This window comes from Ursus americanus, chromosome 25 (genome assembly GCF_024610735.1).
Source record: "Ursus americanus isolate L20-20 chromosome 25, mUrsAme1.1.p, whole genome shotgun sequence".
NCBI classification, from domain to species: Eukaryota; Metazoa; Chordata; class Mammalia; order Carnivora; family Ursidae; genus Ursus; species Ursus americanus.
Genome location: NC_142151.1, coordinates 12,155,520 through 12,173,242, shown reverse-complemented (window position 1 = coordinate 12,173,242; position 17,723 = coordinate 12,155,520). Strand labels below are relative to the sequence as shown.

Sequence of the window (17,723 nt, the reverse complement as noted above, 5' to 3'; positions counted from 1 at the left end):
GTAATCCTAGGATTCTGAGAGAGAGAGACACATAAGTTAGGTGCTTCTTGGAGTAGGTAAGAAAAAAAAATTCTAAGAAGCTATTCTAATAGTAAAACACTATTACTTCTCAAGCTGCCAACACTTAGCCACATCCCTTCATTGACAGAAGAGGAGGCTGGGTCCCTTTGAAGATCGACCTTGTCAGGTTTCCATGGTACACGTTTCCCCAAATTCAGTCCTCCCCAAAGTGAATTCACTCAGTTGACAGATTAATGGTGAGCTGGGGAAAGAGAGAGAATTTGCTATTTTGAGAGTTTGTCAATAGCACGTAGGACGGGACGGTAATACCAGAGCAACAACAATGCCACCGTGATCTTCCAGGGAGAGTGGACATGTAGGTGGGACAAACCCTTCAGTGACTCCAGAGGGCCCACACACACCCCTGTGGTTACCTACCTCCTTCTAAGGATAAAATTGCGATAGATGTGCTTAGCCTCTGTCAGAATGCAGTGCTGACATTTCTTAAGATTTGGGTCACTAGAAACTGTCATCTAATGGACATCGGCCAGGTTTGATTTTCTTATTACCGTATTTATTTTTCTGCCCTCTGTGAAATCCTGAGCCAACCACTTTCCTCAGGCTGCAAGGGAGGTATAGGAAAAGTAATGTATGGGGCAGAAGAGACCCAGAAGAAAGGCGCATGGGAGGTAGAGACCAATCCTTCCCATGGCACAGAGGATGAGAGAAGCCATCAGTAAGAAGGCAAAAGAGCCCCTTGGCCTCTGAAAGCGTAAAGTCCAAAACGGTGTAGGAGAAGAGCCTTTGCTTCAGAGGTAGGGTCCTGGCATAACCAGTGGTGAGGCTCCCAAACACATCCCCAAGCGTAGACCAAGAGCCTCTGCCCCCACCATGGCACTGACCTAGGCCCACCGATCTCGGATACTATGTCAATGTCCCTTGAAATGGCCATGGTTCAGCAGCTGGGATTGGGACTCAGTGAGGTCAGGGGACATGGGGCTGCCAAGCTGCTGAGGCTCTCATCTCTCAGTGTCTCTGGTGGGGTTAGCATCACTGCAGAAAGCGATTGCCCCAGAGCTGAGAGGTGCTTCTGACCAAGAAGGCCGTACAGATCAACTTTGCACAGGCCAACAGGTCCAGGGGATGCGGGTAGGAGAGCAGCTCCGAGTGCAGAGAAGACGGAACAGCAAGCTTTTGTCTTCAGCCACTCAAAGACAGGTACTAACAGGGTGCCAACAAGGTTGAAATACACATAGGTTTGGCTTCCGCTAAAAGTAGTTCTTGCCTAGTGAGGTGTACATGGTCCTGTTTGGTGTCAGTCTTCTTCTTGGCTCCCTGGGAAGACACTAGTGAAACCGTAGTCTTCTGCCTCCTTTGGGACCAACCATCTAACTTTGTTTCAGAAGACAAACTATATACAGGTAACCCATCGTGAGGCTCATTCAGGCCCATCATCACTGTGTGTGAGGGACGTTCTCCTCCACATCGAATCAGGATTTCTAAGTTTCTAAGGATCTAGGAAAGCATAAGATGATTTGGTATTTAACTTTGGTATGGTAAAATTTGGAATACGTGATTAAAAGTTGCGTGCAAATACCCACTTCTATCCTTCAAATCTGCCTGGATAGTAGAATCCTCTCTGTGACTTGCATTGAAGAGGGACTGGGAAAAAAGGCTCTTCTCAAACTGCTAGAAAAGTGTTGCCTGGTATGGCAGAAGAATTTCATCTTTAGGGACCATTTCTCTGTTCAGGTAGAATCATATAATTAAGCCCCCAAAGTCAACAGTATGCAAAACAACAACGTTGGTGTTGTCTTTTCCACTGTCCTTAAATAGCATTATTCTTGGCACTGAGGATGGTGAAACCTTGTTCCTGTCCTTAAGGAATGTAAGATCTAATGGAAGATTTAGCTTTGTCATAATGATGAGCACTACCAGAAAAGTGTCAAAAGAAGGAATTACGGAAGTGCAGAGCACGGGAGAGAAAGAGGGCGTCCTACAGGAGGTGCCATGGGATCTGGACTCTGCAGAGCAGTGAGGAAGAAAGCAGAGTGGAAGGCATGGCTCAATCTATGCATGTAGCATTATATTTTCAATGGTCTAGGAACACGGAATGATCCAGTGAGATTGAGGAGAAGATAGGAAGATAAAGCTGGAGTTGTGGGCTAGTTCCAGATTATGAAGAACGTTGTGAATGTCAAAGTGAATCTGTGATCGATTCTGTGGGCAACCAAGAAATTTTTGGAGAGTGGGAGTCGCATGATCGTTTCTTTGCAAATACCTCAGACCGGGGTATAATTTTTAACATAATGTTTTGTTTTAGGTGGGGACTACCTCCTCGATTTATTGTCATGTGAGCAAACTGGAAGTTCTTTCTGCTGGGCTGGGAAACAGTTCTTCTGAAGGATATTAGGGGTGAAGAATTGGGGAGTAGAGCTCTCAACTGAAGATAATACTGCTAGGCATGCAGCTTTTAACTAGGAAAGCCAAGTTTGGGGATCTCTTTCTGAAAACAAAGCATGCCATTAAATGGGACACTTGTAAATGTCCCTGCCTATTCACTAGTCTTGTATTATGCAATAGGGTATTGATTTGCAGACAAGACTGTGAGCTTTGTAGCCCAGTATTTGGATTGAAATGAGAGCAACCCATCATCTAGTAAGTTATTGTCAGTTATCTTTAGTACCTTGTGTTATTAGGAGGCCTGCTGCTGTTTGCCTTTTACATTTCTTTTTTCCCCTGTGCTTTCAGTAAAGGTTGGAAAATGGGAAAAGATCACAGCTGGGCCTCCTCCCCTGCTTGATGGTAAACAGAAAGGTGTTACTTCTTTCTTGAGTCCTCACCCAAGTCACTTTCAAATATTTCCAGCCTCGGGTTTATACGTCTTAAAACATTTTGCCTTGTGAAATGTACCCAACTCCATCTATGGGATAGTCACGCCCCTTCAGAAATTGTATGCCAAGTCTAAGAGGGTCCTGAGAATGCCAGCAAGCAGAGATGAATTTGGCTTCTGAAGAGAACGTCAGCTCTAGGTCTGATTTCAGAACTGAACCTGGCAGGGTGTGTGAGAATATCAGAATTGTACATGTTTCCATGGTGTCTGTTCTCCTGACCTGTAAATTATTTATTCATGCTAAAGCTAAGAGCAAGCTTCTTATATTCTTGATACACATGTCCACTAGAACCTTCTTCTTTATCCTCACCTAATGCTCTAGTCAGCCTCTTGGGGCTGCCTGCATTTACATGCGTGAGTGTCCACAGGTACTATCCAATTTGGACTCTCAGAGAAACAAGAACGTCGATTTGGAGCACAGCTCCTAGAGCCATCGACTGAGGGCGCTCCCCTGTACAACCTCCTTCTGGTGTTCTCCACTCAGAAGCTTCCGAGGTGTTTGGAACAGGTGTCTTGTCATTAGTCCAAGTATCTCCCTTCATTGAAAAATTCTGGTAAGTAGATTTTCTCACTGGGTTAGTTGGATAGGGTCGCTGTAACAAAGTACTACAAAGCAAGTGGCCTAAAGGACAGAAGTGTATGTCCTCCCAGACCCGGAGACCAGAAGTCCAAGGACAAGGTGTTGGTGCTGTCTGACGGCTCTCGGGAAGAATCTCTTCCAGGTCTTTCACCCAGCTTCTCCTGGCTTGCTGACAATCTTTGTTGTTCCTTAGCTTCTGCCACATCACCCCAGTCTCTGCCCCGATGGTCACTTGGCATTCTCCCTTTGTACCTTCGTGTGTCCTAATTTTCCCTATTCATTTTTATTTCTTTTCTGTTAAATTTCTCTTTTGAAAAATACTGAAGCTCTGTTGACATACACTATCATAGGAGCTTCAGGTATACAACGGAGTGATTCAATATTTATACATATTTTGAAGGATCACCTGGAAAAGCCAGCTACCATCTATTGATAGAACGTTGCTAGATATTACTAGCTGCATTCCTGTGTTCCTTGAGTGTAGCTAGTATCCCCATATTTTATTGATTCTTTAAATGTATGTTTGTACCTTTTCACCTGTGTTTTTCTCTCATTTTGCACATCCTCCCATCCCCTGCCTTCCGACACCACTGGATAATAAGTTCTCTGTATCTATGATTCTGTGTCTGTTTTGTGTTGTTGGCTCATTTCATTTGGCTTTTAGCTCCCACAGGTGTATCAAGTCACATGGTAATTGCCTTTCTCGGACTGACTTCTTTCCCTTAGCACTATACTCTCTAGATCCATCTGTGTTGTCACACAGGGCAAGATTTCCTTCCTTTTCATCACCAATTAATGTTCCATTGTTTCTACACATCACATCTAAAGACCACAATGGTCTTTAGCCATTCATGATTCCATGTATACTTAGGCTACCTCCACATCTTGGCTATGGTAAAGAATGTTGTAGTGAACATAACGGGTGCATATATCTTTTCAAAATACCGTTTTCCTTTTCTTTGGGGGAATACCCAGAAGTAGACTTATTGCACTGTATTGTCGCTCTAGTGTTTAGTCTTTGAGGAACGTCCATACTCTTGCTTGCTTCTAGTGGCTGCACCAGTTTGCATTCCCACCAACAGCACACAGTGTTCCCTTTTCCACACACCCTCACCTCACAATATAACACACATGCATTGAATGACTCCCAGAAATCAAAGGAGTTCACAAGGTAATGTTCTCTGTGTTTAAGATAAGAAGAGGGTGTGCATGTTGGTGATCAGAACTTGGACACTCCCTTACTGGTCTCAAGAATACAAATTTCTTTTGCTTGGGAATATTGGTGGCAGTTAAGTCCCTCACAAAATAATGAAAATCTGAGCTATGTAAAGCCACACAATGCACACTATTTGGAGTCCACTCAGGGCTTTGGATCTCCCAACCTCTCCTTCCTGTCCCCCGACTAGGAACCATGGCCCTAGAAGGAAAACAAGAGCCAGGGCTTTAATGCTGATGACTTTATTGATGATTTGAAGTCGGAGAAAGGAAAGGCCAAGTTCCCACCACTGAAAACTCCATGGTCACCACTTGATCTCTATGCATTTCTAAAAGAAGAGAAGAATTTCAGACAGAAATATTAATTGGGCTTGGACATGATCTGTGTGTATTTCTACTAGTAGATAGTAGAAGACATTATAAAACATCATGTTAAGAGAGAGAGAAGAAACAGCAGATGTGAGAGGAGGAGGCCAGCACAGAATAGTGAGAAGGGAAGAGAGGAGAGGAGAGGAAAGGCATAGGGATGTACAAATTGGGAAGGCTGTAGGCTAATATAAGAACAGGGAGTCATTCTTAAAAAAATATGTAAGAAAGACAGAAAGGAAAGGAAAGGAAAGGAAAGGAAAGGAAAGGAAAGGAAAGGAAAGGAAAGGAAAGGAAAGGAAAAAAAAAGAAAAGAAAAGAAAAGAAAAGAAAAGAAAAGAAAAGAAAAGAAAAGAAAAGAAAAGAAAAGAAAGGAAAAGATCAGGGTGGAAGGAACACTGGCTCTGATAATGGAGGAGGCTTTTCTATGGGCAAGGCTGATTAAGGAGAATCACCACAAGGACAAGAAGGTTAGGAGTGATTAAAGCCAAGGCTTAAATGAGACCAGAGAACAGAAAAAAGAAGAGAGCATGAGGACACTGAAAAGGAGAAATTCACTAGATCAGGGAATAAGAATACACTTAATACCTAGAGAATCAGCAGAGGTCCTCTTTAGTTGGTTTTCCTTGTCACTGGCCACCAGGCTGACCACGCTGCTCATCTCTTCCCTGTTGGTCTCTCTGGGCACCAGGGCCACCAGGGCCAACAGGGCCAACAGGACGACCTTGGCCACCTGGTCCTTGTTGTCCAGCTGGTCCTTGTGAGCCACCTGGTCCTTGTTGGCCAGCTGGTTCTTGTTGGCCAGCTGGTCCTTGTTGGCCTCCTGGACCACCTTGGCCCCCAGGTCCTTGTTGGCCAGCTGGTCCTTGTGGACCACCAGGACCACCTTGGCCACCGGGTCCTTGTTGGCTACTGGGTCCTTGTGGGCCACCTGGACGACCTTGGCCACCTGGTGCTTGTTGGTTACCTGGTCCCTGTTGGCCAGCTGGTCCTTGTGGGCCACCTGGACGACCTTGGCCACCTGGTACTTGTTGACTCCCTGGTCCCTGTTGGCCAGCTGGTCCTTGTTGGCTACCTGGTCCTTGTTGGCCAGCTGGTCCTTGTGGGCCACCTGAACCATTTTGGCCACCGGGTCCTTGTTGGCTAGCGGGTCCTTGTTGGCCACCTGGACGACCTTGTCCATCTGGTCCTTGTTGGCCAGCTGGTCCTTGTGGGCCACCTGGCCCTTGTTGGCCTCCTGGACCACCTTGGCCCCCAGGTCCTTGTTGGCCGGCTGGTCCTTGTGGGCCACCTGGACCACCTTTGCCACCGGGTCCTTGTTGGCCACCTCGATGACCTTGGCCACCTGGTACCTGTTGGCCAGCTGGTCCTTGTGGGCCACCTGGACGACCTTGACCACCTGGTCCTTGTTGGCTACCTGGTCCTTGTTGGCCAGCTGGGCCCTGTGGGCCACCTGGACGACCCTGGCTGCCTGGACGACCTTGGCCACCTGGTCCTTGTGGGCCACCTGGTCCTTTTTGGCTACCTGGTCCTTGAGGGCCACCTGGGCCATGTGGGCCTTTGGGACCTCCCTGGACACCCTGGTTATGAGGCTTCTTTGGTGGACCATGGCCTTTGTCCCCAGGTTTGCCTCTTGGATCTCCATTTTCTTCTTGAGGTTGGACTTGTAATTCCTCTGGGCTCTCTTCCAATAATTCATCATCTAGTTAGGCAAGACAACACAGATTCAGAAAGGAACAGAAAAAAAAAAAGGTTAGCCACAAACTGAAAGGAGGCAAGTCTGGGATGTACGATAGCATCAGTGTAGTTAGAGGAAATACACTGCTGGTTTCTGTGGTGTTAGGTAGTGACCAGGGCCTAGAATCAAATCCCAGAGGAGAAGGGGCACAGAGACCCTGGCCTCGTGACAGTGCATGTACTTAGCTTAGAAGGTCTTGTTTGCCCACTCTGCCTTTTGAGGGGCTTCTATAATCACCAGATATCTCGTGATATCTGGGAAAAACCACCAGACAAGTTCACTGTGCTTACTCTTCACAATGGTACAGCAAATCATAGAACACCCATCTGCCCTTTCTTCCATCCCCTTCTACAAGTTGTGAGGTCTGTCGCAAACAGAAGCTGTAAAGAAAGCCTACCTTCTATTGTTTCCCTTTGCAAATTTCTGGTAGCTATACTTGAGTACCAGCCCTCACCAACTCTCTTTCTGGTTTGAAGATTTTGTTTTTAAGGAATTTCTACACTCCACGTGCGGCTCAACCTCACAACCCTGTGATCAAGAGTCTCATGCTCTACCAACTGATCAGCCAGCCCCTCCCCCCTTTGCAAAGATTTTAAGTAATCCCTCACCATGTCTTGCATCCACTCTCAATCATTTCTTCATCGTCTCCTGGCTTTCTCTCTCATAATCCTTCTCTTCCGGTTTTGTCGTATATTTTATGCAATGCCCATATACTAAATTGCACCTTTTGTCAGATGCAAAGATGCCGAGCTTAACAGACACAGTCTGTGCTCTCAGGCTCCTTACTCCTCATTGTTGTCAGACCGACAGCGAAATCGGTGTGTCACTTGCTTTTTCAAAACTCTCTCTGTTGCCCACGGAATAAATTACAAATTCACTTTGCCATTTATAACATCCTGCACAATATGAAATGAACCCACATCTCCAGCTCTATGTTCCTAGATTCACTTCATCCTGACTGATTATTCAGCGTTCCTAGATTAGTGAAAACAGTATATGCATAGATTTAGCTTTGCATTTCACTCTGCTGTTGCCCATGCCTCCACTCTGCAGGGTCCAGATCACATGGCATCTCCTGTATGAGGCTTCCTCTTTTCTCCCCTGTTCGGAGCTTCTGTAATCCCTTACTTTGCCAGCTTTTGGGCAGTGATCATTGTTATGTCCAAGTCAAATCTTCCATTAGATCCTGTGTTCCTTAAAGGTAGGAACCATGTTTCACTTACTTTTGAAGCCTTGATACCAAGTAAAGGATCCTGCCATGGTTTCTGTGAAGTATAGGATTTTATTGCATCAGTGATGGGTCGAGCAGGTGGATAATCAAACCACCCTTTGAGGAATCCTCTGATATGCCTGCCCTTACAAAGACAGCCAAGGCCAGGTAACTGAAGCAGGGAAAATTCAGAAGGAAAGCGGTGACCGCACTGTCTAGATCTGAGACAACTCTTAAATCCAAAGCAACGCATTCCCTTCTGCTCAACTTCTTTCCCCCCTTTGGTCTTTGTGCTCCTCCTGCGATGGGGAACTAATAGGGATAAACTATACAGAGTATCATGGTTTAAAAAGGAAATTCTAAAGCTTACGCGTGATTTAAGTGAAAAAAAAATCATCGAAATTCTGGGTTATTTCTGTGACCCACCGATTCCTTGAATCCATTTAGAAAAAAGTCTAAATAAGTTGATTGAGTTAGAAAGAACTCACCTAATAATTGGGGTGTCTGCTCTTCCCTTTAAGAGGCTTCAGCAAAGAAAGAGCCAAATAAATGACATACGAAATACTTCATAACCCAAATTGCAGGGTCCTTGACAAGCTAGGAGCTGGGGAAATTCATTAAACTTATAAAGGTGTTCCGTAAGCCACAAAATTTTCGGTTGACCTTTGCTCAATTTTGCCACTTCTTCGGTGGTGTGACTTACAATTCGTTAGCTCCCCCACGGACTCTGGTCTTTCTTCATCCTCCCTTCTATGCACATTCCCACCCACATCATTAAAACTGACTTCAGTGTTTCTCATTTGAAGATTGTCCAACTAATCCTGGCTTCACATTTTACCTGTTCTGAGAAAACTTGCCCTTTCCAAGGTATCAAGGCTTTAATACCAAAGGCGTTAAGCATTAGCGCTGAAAATGAGTAAGGTGCAATGGTAAGCTTACCCATTGAACAACTATAGTAGTTGACTTAAATTACATATTATCTTTATGCTTCCAATTAGTTGAATGTCAATAGAGATAACTCCCTTACAAATGGGAGGATTTGTGTCAGCCAAATCATTAGCCATTGGTTGTAGAAGGTATTAGAGAAAAACACTTACAAATGAGTGGGGTGTCTAAGAGAAGCCAGAATCCTAAGAGGATTTTAAGTAATCCTCACCATGTCTTGCATCTACTCTCAATCATTTGGATACAATGGAGCAACATTGCCCAAACTACAACCCTAGTCCTGATCAGTGGTGCTGAAGCAGAGGGAACAGACTCATACAGTTTTACCAATTCTGCATCAGCTATACGGAAATGAAGAGCTGCAATGACTGTAGATAGAAGAGAGATTAAGTGACTTCTTGCAACAGAGAAAGTTGGAGACCTGAAACCACATAGCTTACTGGCTAGATTAACGTGACTTCACTATTCCACAAAGCTCTTGCCCAGACAGACAAAAGTTTCAAATATTTACGATTTATTTCAGGAACTTGCCCCAAACTCCCTGAAACAAACATCAATCTGTTCATGTCTCTACTGGCATCAAGTGGTGACTCTCCAAGACTCTCCCCAGCACCTCAGTACACTTGCCTCCTAAACTCTTAAATCATCAACTCATTCCTAATAAAGCCCTCCTACAACCAGACCCTAAAAGCTTACTTTTAGAGGTCCCAACTTTCCCCTTTCCAGAGTCATGGTTCATGTGTAAACTCTGAGTAATAAGCACTACTGTAAGTTGTTGCCGTGAATAATTAATGATATCAAACATAAAAAGTAATGTTTTCTCCTCTTTTGTTCACCTAGTTTCTGAAGAGAAAGTACTCAGTTTCTGAGAAAGCTCAATTCAACCTTCCCCTTTTCCATGAATCATAACCTCAGGCTTGTGTGATCCCCCATCTCCCAGCTTACCATCACTGATGCCCTGAGCAGAGCACAGGGCGACCAAAGCCATGGACAGCAAGAGCAGCAGCATCTTGGTAGAAGTCATGGTGTCTCTGTCTCCCTCTCCTGATGCTGCAGGAAACTCAGACACACTCCTGTATAAATACCCAAGAGAACGATATCACCTTTCAAGCCCATGCATAGACACCTCTCACCGATATCTGATTTGCCACTTGGGCCTCCCTCGACCTGTGGGTTCAAGGTCTGCTCAAGCTCTTCATTAGAAAACCATAAGTCAGTCGGGTTGTTTAAAACAGTTGTTCATCCTCCTCAACTATTAGTTATAAGTATTCCGTTTTGTAATACTCACTTGAAAACTATGGTTCTGTTTCACTAGCCTATTCACTTGAGAACGATGTTCTGTTTCACTAGCCTATTCAACATTGGTTACGCTGCCCAAACCTCAAGTACTTCAGGCCTCTTTCCTACAGAATGAGCCAAGAGATTCATCATGACAGAAAAGGCAAAATTAACAGAAATACCATCCATGCAATGGAAGAACAACAAAGGGTCAAGACAGGCTAATAGAAGTTCTCTCGCTTGAAAAATGCTTGAAAAAGGAAAGCAGCCCTCAGGAAGAGGCTCAAAGCAGCTTCAGACTCAGAAATCTATGGTTACTCAGAATCCATGTGAGTTCCTGAGTTCACTGGAGTGTGACATTGAAACATGCCCAGAATAATGAGTGGGTTAGAAACAATACCAAGCAAGGGATCATGGACTGAATTAGGGTGTTCGGCTTCGAAAGACTAGAATGTGACTAAGGGTGATAACTGCATTTACCTATAGAGAACAAGAGGAGTCCTGTGTGTTTAGTTCTAGAAGATACAAAAAGGAAAAGAGCTCTTCAGCTGCTTGCAAAAGCGTTGCACACTGTGCCTTTTCTGTGCCATGATCCAGTGCAAGTTTATGCATGGCATTTAGTCGCCACTTCCTTGTCTCTCCTAACCTAAAATTACATTTAAAAGAACCTTGTCATGCTATTACTTATTTACAATTACAAAAATTTATGACTTTTGACCAAAGCCACAAGTGTATCAATAAGAAATCTTGTCTTGATTACTGCAATTACTTATTAGAAATCCTATCTGAAATACAACAAATTGCTCCCTAAAATCTCCATAGCATATGACCAAAATAATAGGACACAACTCTTGGGATGCAAAGAGACCAACTTCGGAAAACTTTAGAAAGCATTAGAGTACTTGACAATCCACAAAATTGATAGGAGGATCAAGAGACTGAAAGAACAAAGATAAAGTGAAATGATGGTTAAACAGATTATATGCTGAGTAAATTATTCCTTGTCAGTGGCTGTTTTGGAATTGGCGCAGAGATAGTAATCTAATTCTGTCACTTCTTGTTCTCTGGTTTGCTCTGGGAAAAAGGAAAGCAAAAATAATGACTGAGAGGGCCACTCGACCTGAGTGGCTCGTCGGTTAAGCGTCTGCTTTAGGCTTGGGTCATGATCTCAGGTTCCTGGGATCTTGCCTCAAGTCGGGCTCTGTGCTGGGCAGGGAGTCTGCTTCTCCCTCTCCCTCACCCCTGACCCTACTCATGCTCCCTCTCTCTCTCTTTCTCTCTCTCAAATACATGAATAAAATCTTAAAATAAAAAAGAATGACAGAGAGACAGTGTAGTTGCTAAAATATCTGCTCGTTAGAACTTTACCATGCCTGTTATCCTACCAGACTTACCAATCTTGATCTTATGCCTTTTGCTGGGCTTTGCTCAAATCCAGCAGGTAGCATAAGGAAGAGGAGGAGGAGGAAGAAGAGGAGGAGAAGGAAGACGAGGAGGAGGAGGAGAAGGGGGAGGAGAAGGAGGAGGAGGAGGAGGAGGAGAAGGTGGTAAAGAGGTAGAGGGAGAATGAAGGGGAGGGGAGGAGGAGGAATTGTTACTTACCTTTAAATTAGATTGAAGGTACTTACCTTTAAATTACAGTTACCCTCCTCTTTCTTCTGGAGAGATGTGGAGTTTCTCACTTATATAGTTCCTAAAGAACAATAAGAGTCTTGCTGCTACATAGGAAGAACCTCCAGGCTTCTGTTGGGTTGCTTCAAGCAGAACATTTCCTCTATAGGAGTTATCACTAGTCTCCTTGTATTCTATATTATTAAATTGTCAAATGATAACACATCTTACCCTGTCTTCCTTAACTGGGATGTGAATGACAATTAACGAAAGGTTAAGAAAATGCAACTGTAATTGCTTGATGACACAGGAACTACTTTGGGCGGAGGATTTAGGAAGAACGTTTCGATTTGTCAGGAGAGCCAAAGGAATTACTAAGTAGTGCCAGGGCGAGAGTCGACAAGGGAGAGATCCACATAATGTAGTATACCTAATTTAGAATTAATTTAGCTCATAGAGAATTCATAAGTGAAGATAATGTATGACATCAAATTCCCTTTGCAAAAATGTTGGAAGTGGGGAGCTGGACCTTGTAAAGAGGGTCCAGTGAATCATTTGGTGGGGGATGGCACTATCCCCAGCACCTTGGAAGGCAGTTTAAGACAAACTCACTTCCATGGAAGGGAAGTAGGGAAGTAAGAAATAAACAAATAAAAGCTGGCTTTCTTGCACAAACGTGAAAGGTCAGCTCCAGTGATTTCTGTGAACTTAGGACTTGGCTCCTCCATTTATTGTCTCTTTGAACTTGACCATGACAACCTAAACAGTTGATGAGATGGAATGAGAAACAAATGTCAACATAACAATCCCAATTAAAAATGTTCTGAAAAATCTTTTTTTAAAAAAACCCAAAGAACCTAAAGAGCTGAAGAAAATGTTCTCTGAAGATATGCTTCTGGCACATGCTAGGAGTCTGCACAGAGGTTCTGAGGATAGAAACTGCTATTTTATCAATTGTCAATGGAAAAATAAAACCAAAAAGTGAGAAACAAAAAGCAAAAACCACGAAACCCAACCTGTTTTGTAGCACTAGGAAAATGCTTGACTGGAAGAATATACCTAAAAAAGGAAACTCCTTTGGCTCTAAGGAGCAGAATACAGGGGCTAAATTTGTGCTCTGGTCAGATGTGCTTTCAAAATCTGTCTTCATCACTTACTAGTTGTGCAATCTGGGCAAAATGGTTAACGTCTTGATTAACCATGTAAATTAGGTTAGCCTGATTCTTTCTGTCAAAAAGTGGAACAGGAGAAATTCGCTTACAATGTTTTTGTGAGAATTGAGGGAGATGACACATAGAAAGTGCTCCTCCTGGCATACCAGAAATGTCCAATAAACATTAGTGATGAGGAAGATGATGATAATGACACGGTATTTCTTAGAAGGCAGAAATTCTTCCCTTTGGTGTTAACAATGGATGAAAGAGAGGTTGACCTCCCACCTACTGAGCCTCCTGTAGTATAGAAGTATGTGTGCGGTGGGGATTGGTGGCGAGGGGTTGAGGAGGCAGAGAGTCAAGGAGAAAGTGGAAACAAAGATGTGATCCAAGGCAACAAAGACAGTGTGTTGAGGGTGGGGGTGGTATTGGCCGAGCAGAATCAGTGCTCTCTCCTCAAGGAGGGAACATTGCAGCTGTGGGGGAGGAAGAGTTTCCTCTGCACTTCAACATCCTTCTAGCTGAACTAAGACTCGAACTGACATTGTCACCGAAGCCCAAGGGTGCAAGAGCACCCGCCTCCAGGGGTTCCAACGCATCAGGTTAGGACACTTGTCACTGATTAAATCCAAAGGCAAGGAATCGAGCAGTGACGAAGCAAGAAAGGAATCCATTTCAGTGATGCTGACACTGGGAAGACACATACTCAAATCTCAAAGACTGCTTCCAAAGTGCTCAAACAACTTCTTGGTTTATGAGGCCAATGTGGGACAAAGATCAGTAGATGTGCATGTGGGCAGCATGTTCAGGTCAACCATTGTCTTGGAGTCAATCCTGCAGGGTCTTCATGGCATCAAGCATTCCTTATCGCTTGAGGGGTTAGTTTCTGTTCTCATCACAGGATGCTTTGCCTGAAGGGTCCTTTGCCTGAATTAAAAGATAAGCTGTAGAGAAGAATTTAACCAGAAAATACAGATTAAGCTCAAAATTGAGGTAAAGTCTTCTATCGACATGAGACAGATTAACAGGAGAAAATAAAATTTTATTTTCTACATATGGGGAACCTATACAGGCATGAGAATTGCGAAGACACGCAAAATGACATATATATGTCATTCAGAGCTAAGAAGACGGAGTAGGCATCTGAAACTTCAAAGGGACAGAATTCAATTTACAGGAAGATGAAAAAGAGGAGCCGTTTGATAAACAAATGTTGGCTCATTCAGAATCAATGGGACAGGGAGGACTCGGATGCAACAGGACTTGTTAGGTTCTTCTGCGTCTTCCATACTTAGTTTTTTCGTTATCTTTGATTCTCTTCCTGGAGAAATACAATTTCTCTTTACCGTTGAGGGAGAGGTGAAGAGCTATCCCTGAATCGGCTGAGTTTTGGTTGCTTTCTAACTCAAAAATCATCTTCATGCTAAGGATTTTCACCTTGGGGTGGCCTGTCCTTGGTCCCTACACAGCTACCTGTCCTTTTATTTCTGTCTTTTATACAAGGTAAGGGCAGAAATTATTAAAGAGGATAGTCAGTGTCAAGACGTGTGTTGAGAGCAGTGTAGTACTGGCTGAGGCGGGCTGCTGTTGGTAGGATAGTGGGGCAACTGCAGGGGTGACCCAAGTAGCTTTTGAGATCAGTGACCATGTGCACATTATGGTATCTTTAAAGTCCAGCAATAGCTATGCAACAGTGATGATCAACACGGACCAGTTCCACGTCTGGTTTTACTACTGCCTTTTGTTAAATTCTGCACTCTTATATTGATGGGCCCTTTAGGTGAATTCCTATGGATGTGTTACAGCTTAATACAAATATCTATTTCACCCTTTCATTTTCTTTGATGTTTCAAATGGCAATCTGTATTAAGGATTTACGTGGGGCGTGCATGGTCCAAAGGACTGTATAAGCTTACCTCATTCAATTCCTACCAAAATGTCATATGTACTATTTCTGTTCTCATTTTAAAATAACAGTAAGACGTGTCCCAGGTCCCACAGGGAAGGATTAGTGGGACTCAGGTGGTCCAATTTCAAAACCCTAAGCATCTATCTCTTATTCTGGTTGTAAAGCGTACCTGAATTACTTAACAATGAATATAAGATAAGCTGGAAAATAGTAAAGAAAAGAAACTAGCATATATTAAGCAGCTACTATGTGCAAGGCCCTGCTCTCTCCTTAAGGCCTTGTAAAAACCACAAAAGTTCCGTGAAATGTTCCCCATTTAATGTGGTAAGGAGACTGATGCTCAGAATTGTCCAACGACACATGGTGATCAACTATAGTAAAAAAAGAAAAAAGAAAAAAAGACAAGCGATTTGTGGTTTGTTAAACTTCCTACTCTTCCTATACAAATCCCCACAGCTTTCCAAACAGATATTTCAGACTATCCACCTCCCACTTTTTGTTTAACTTCGGTTGTTCATTTTTTTGTTTATTTATTCATTTCTTCATTTATTTAAGTAATCCCTGTACCCAATGTGGGGCTCAAACTCACCCCCCAGATCAAGAGTCACACGCTCTTTGGACTGAGGCAGCCAGGCACACTCCACCTCATGTTTCTGAAGAAAAGTTTCAATAACGGAGCTGTGGTTCTCTCCCTGAATCTGACACGATTTGGATAAAATGGTTTTTGGAGTTTTACTGTAGAAAATTTTAAGGGTTGTTTAGTTCACAAACAAGCACTATAAACGGAATAAATAAAACCAGGAATAGAAGAAGGGGGAAATCAACAGCCTGGCTTAACACCCTGTGTCTCTAAGACTGATTCTAAAGAACCCTTAAGAATAAGAAAAAAACTTTTGGGGGCCTTAGGAATGGGAATCTTGGTGAGGATGGGATTCTTCCATTTCAAACCTGAATCCTCAAAGTTCCCTCTCCTGAAATGCACCTCCTCTAAGGGCACCATGTGGTGTGCATATTTGAGAAAGAACAGCACACTTTATCCACGTGGATAATCAAACGTATTTTCTAAACGGATTTCTACCACTTGTGTGGTGTTCATAAAACAATATTGTTTCTGATATATGTCAATAAATGTACCTATGACATAATAAACCTAGTTTTCTCCAAAACGATGTGATTCTTCATTAACCATCATAGAAATGGAATTAAAATAATTAAGTTAAATATCCTTGAGAAAAGAAAAATAGAGGCTTATCTGGAAAAAAAAGAAAAGGAAAGGAACAAAAAGAAAAAAAGAAAAGAAAAGAAAAGAAAAGAAAAGAAAAGAAAAGAAAAGAAAAGAAAAGAAAAGAAAAGAAAGAAAAGAAAAGGAAAGAAAAGGAAAAAAACAACACTAGAAACCTAGTCTACTTCTTAGGGATAGGAATTGAAACAGAAATAGTTTTGGCTGCTCCTGAGGTGGTACAATTTACTCAAAGCCTGAAAAAGTCAGAAGCTAGAAGAAAACATGGTAGGGGAAAGGCGAGAGCTTACAGAAAGGGATCTACTGTTTCTCACCTAGACCTGGGGACACTGGCTTTCCTCCAAACTACCAAGAACTTAATTCAAGACTCAATGGACAAGTCCTTTAGCTTCACTGGGGAGGTAGTAAACAAGCATATTCGTATGTAAAATTTTATCAAACTTTACAATTAAGATCTATAGTCTATACTGTATACAAAATATTTCTCAAATTAAAAAAGTTAAAAGCATAAGATAAGAGTAATTCTCCAGCTGTGGTAAACTTGGGGGCAAGAAAGAAGCCTCCTCTAGGGGACAGGATTCATGGGCCTAAAGAATTGCACTTCTAGGAAGTAACAGTGACAGACATGGTCATTGAGGGTTAACAGGTTTGGGGCTCCTGTTGGGGATGAAGACATACAACTTTCAAAGCAGAAGATTTGAATGAAGTCTAATGTTGCTTAGACTTCCCTATTACAAATAAGAGAGTCCTGCTTGAAGAAAAATGCTGTGGGAGTGCCTGGGGGGCTCAGTGGTTAAGACTATGACTCTTGATTTCGGATCAGGTCGTGGTCTCAGGGTCATGGGATCAAGCCACCTTGTGGGGCTCTGGGCTCAGCTGGGAGCCTCCTTGAGATTCTCTCCCTCTTTCTCTCCCTCAGCAGCTCCCACTTGCTAATGTGCTCTCTCTCTGTCTCTGTCTAAAATAAAGAAATAAATCTTAAAGAAACATAGCGTGGAAGGACCCAGACCCCATTGAATATTGTGATGCTAGCAGCACGAGATTCATAAAGGAACTGGAAATTCAGAGGTTTCTCAGGAACTAATAGAAAGAGGAATTTCTTAAGCCAACTCTAGACAATGTTTACAAAGTGTTAAAAAGACAAGAGTTTTGCATTCCACTCTCTGAGAGAGAATACAGAGAAAGCACAAGATCCCTGCTAACTTCTTAAGGGAAAGATTTTTCTGATTGATTGATATATAGATTTAAGTTTACTTTGGTTATAAGAAGAATGGATACAGTATTTGTTGGAATGGGGAGGAGCTCAATTAAGTGTCCAGCTAATAAGTTATGGTGTAGTAAGCGGACCTGAAGAGAAATCATATTGGCTCACATTTGGATGGTGGTAATAGAGTTAGGACATCTTTCAATGGGTGAATTCCACATATTGTCTAGGTAAAGCTGATAGGTCCTATTACTCCATTAGATACCGGAAAGGAGTGGAAGAAGAAGCAGATTCAAAAACCTTTGGGAACCTTCGTACTGTAGCCATTGAGACTACACTGCTACGTACGATTGAGTGGCAAATGTTGATGAGGGACGGGA

General features: G+C 43.0%; 1 protein-coding gene and 1 pseudogene across 3 annotated transcripts; both read right to left on the bottom strand.

The window, feature by feature from the left end:
• Positions 1-617: 617 nt before the first annotated feature.
• On the bottom strand, positions 618-1,452 carry LOC148107771 (ATP synthase F(0) complex subunit C2, mitochondrial pseudogene; annotated as a pseudogene).
• A 3,475-nt stretch (positions 1,453-4,927) lies between these two features.
• LOC148107770 (uncharacterized) lies at positions 4,928-10,519 on the bottom strand. 3 transcript variants are annotated; one of them, XM_087855632.1, is made up of 4 exons: positions 10,236-10,519; positions 9,893-10,020; positions 5,643-6,756; positions 4,943-5,017 (listed from the first exon to the last, which is right to left on the bottom strand). In XM_087855632.1, exons 2-3 carry the CDS (start codon positions 9,969-9,971, stop codon positions 5,684-5,686), a joined length of 1,152 nt encoding a protein of 383 aa, XP_087711758.1. In that variant the 5' UTR covers positions 9,972-10,020; positions 10,236-10,519; the 3' UTR covers positions 4,943-5,017; positions 5,643-5,683. The 3 variants fall into 3 exon arrangements, with proteins under 3 accessions (XP_087711757.1, XP_087711758.1, XP_087711759.1); XM_087855633.1 differs by having other exon boundaries at positions 10,408-10,519; XM_087855631.1 differs by lacking the exon at positions 10,236-10,519 and having other exon boundaries at positions 4,928-5,017; positions 9,893-9,980.
• Positions 10,520-17,723: the final 7,204 nt, after the last annotated feature.

Bases quoted from the DNA above. Each gene is read 5' to 3' on its own strand.
- LOC148107770 (XM_087855631.1), bottom strand. The intron at 5,018-5,642 runs GTATTAAGTGTA...CTCTTCTTTTAG, and splicing joins GACCTCTGCTGATTCTCTAG to AAATGCATAGAGATCAAGTG.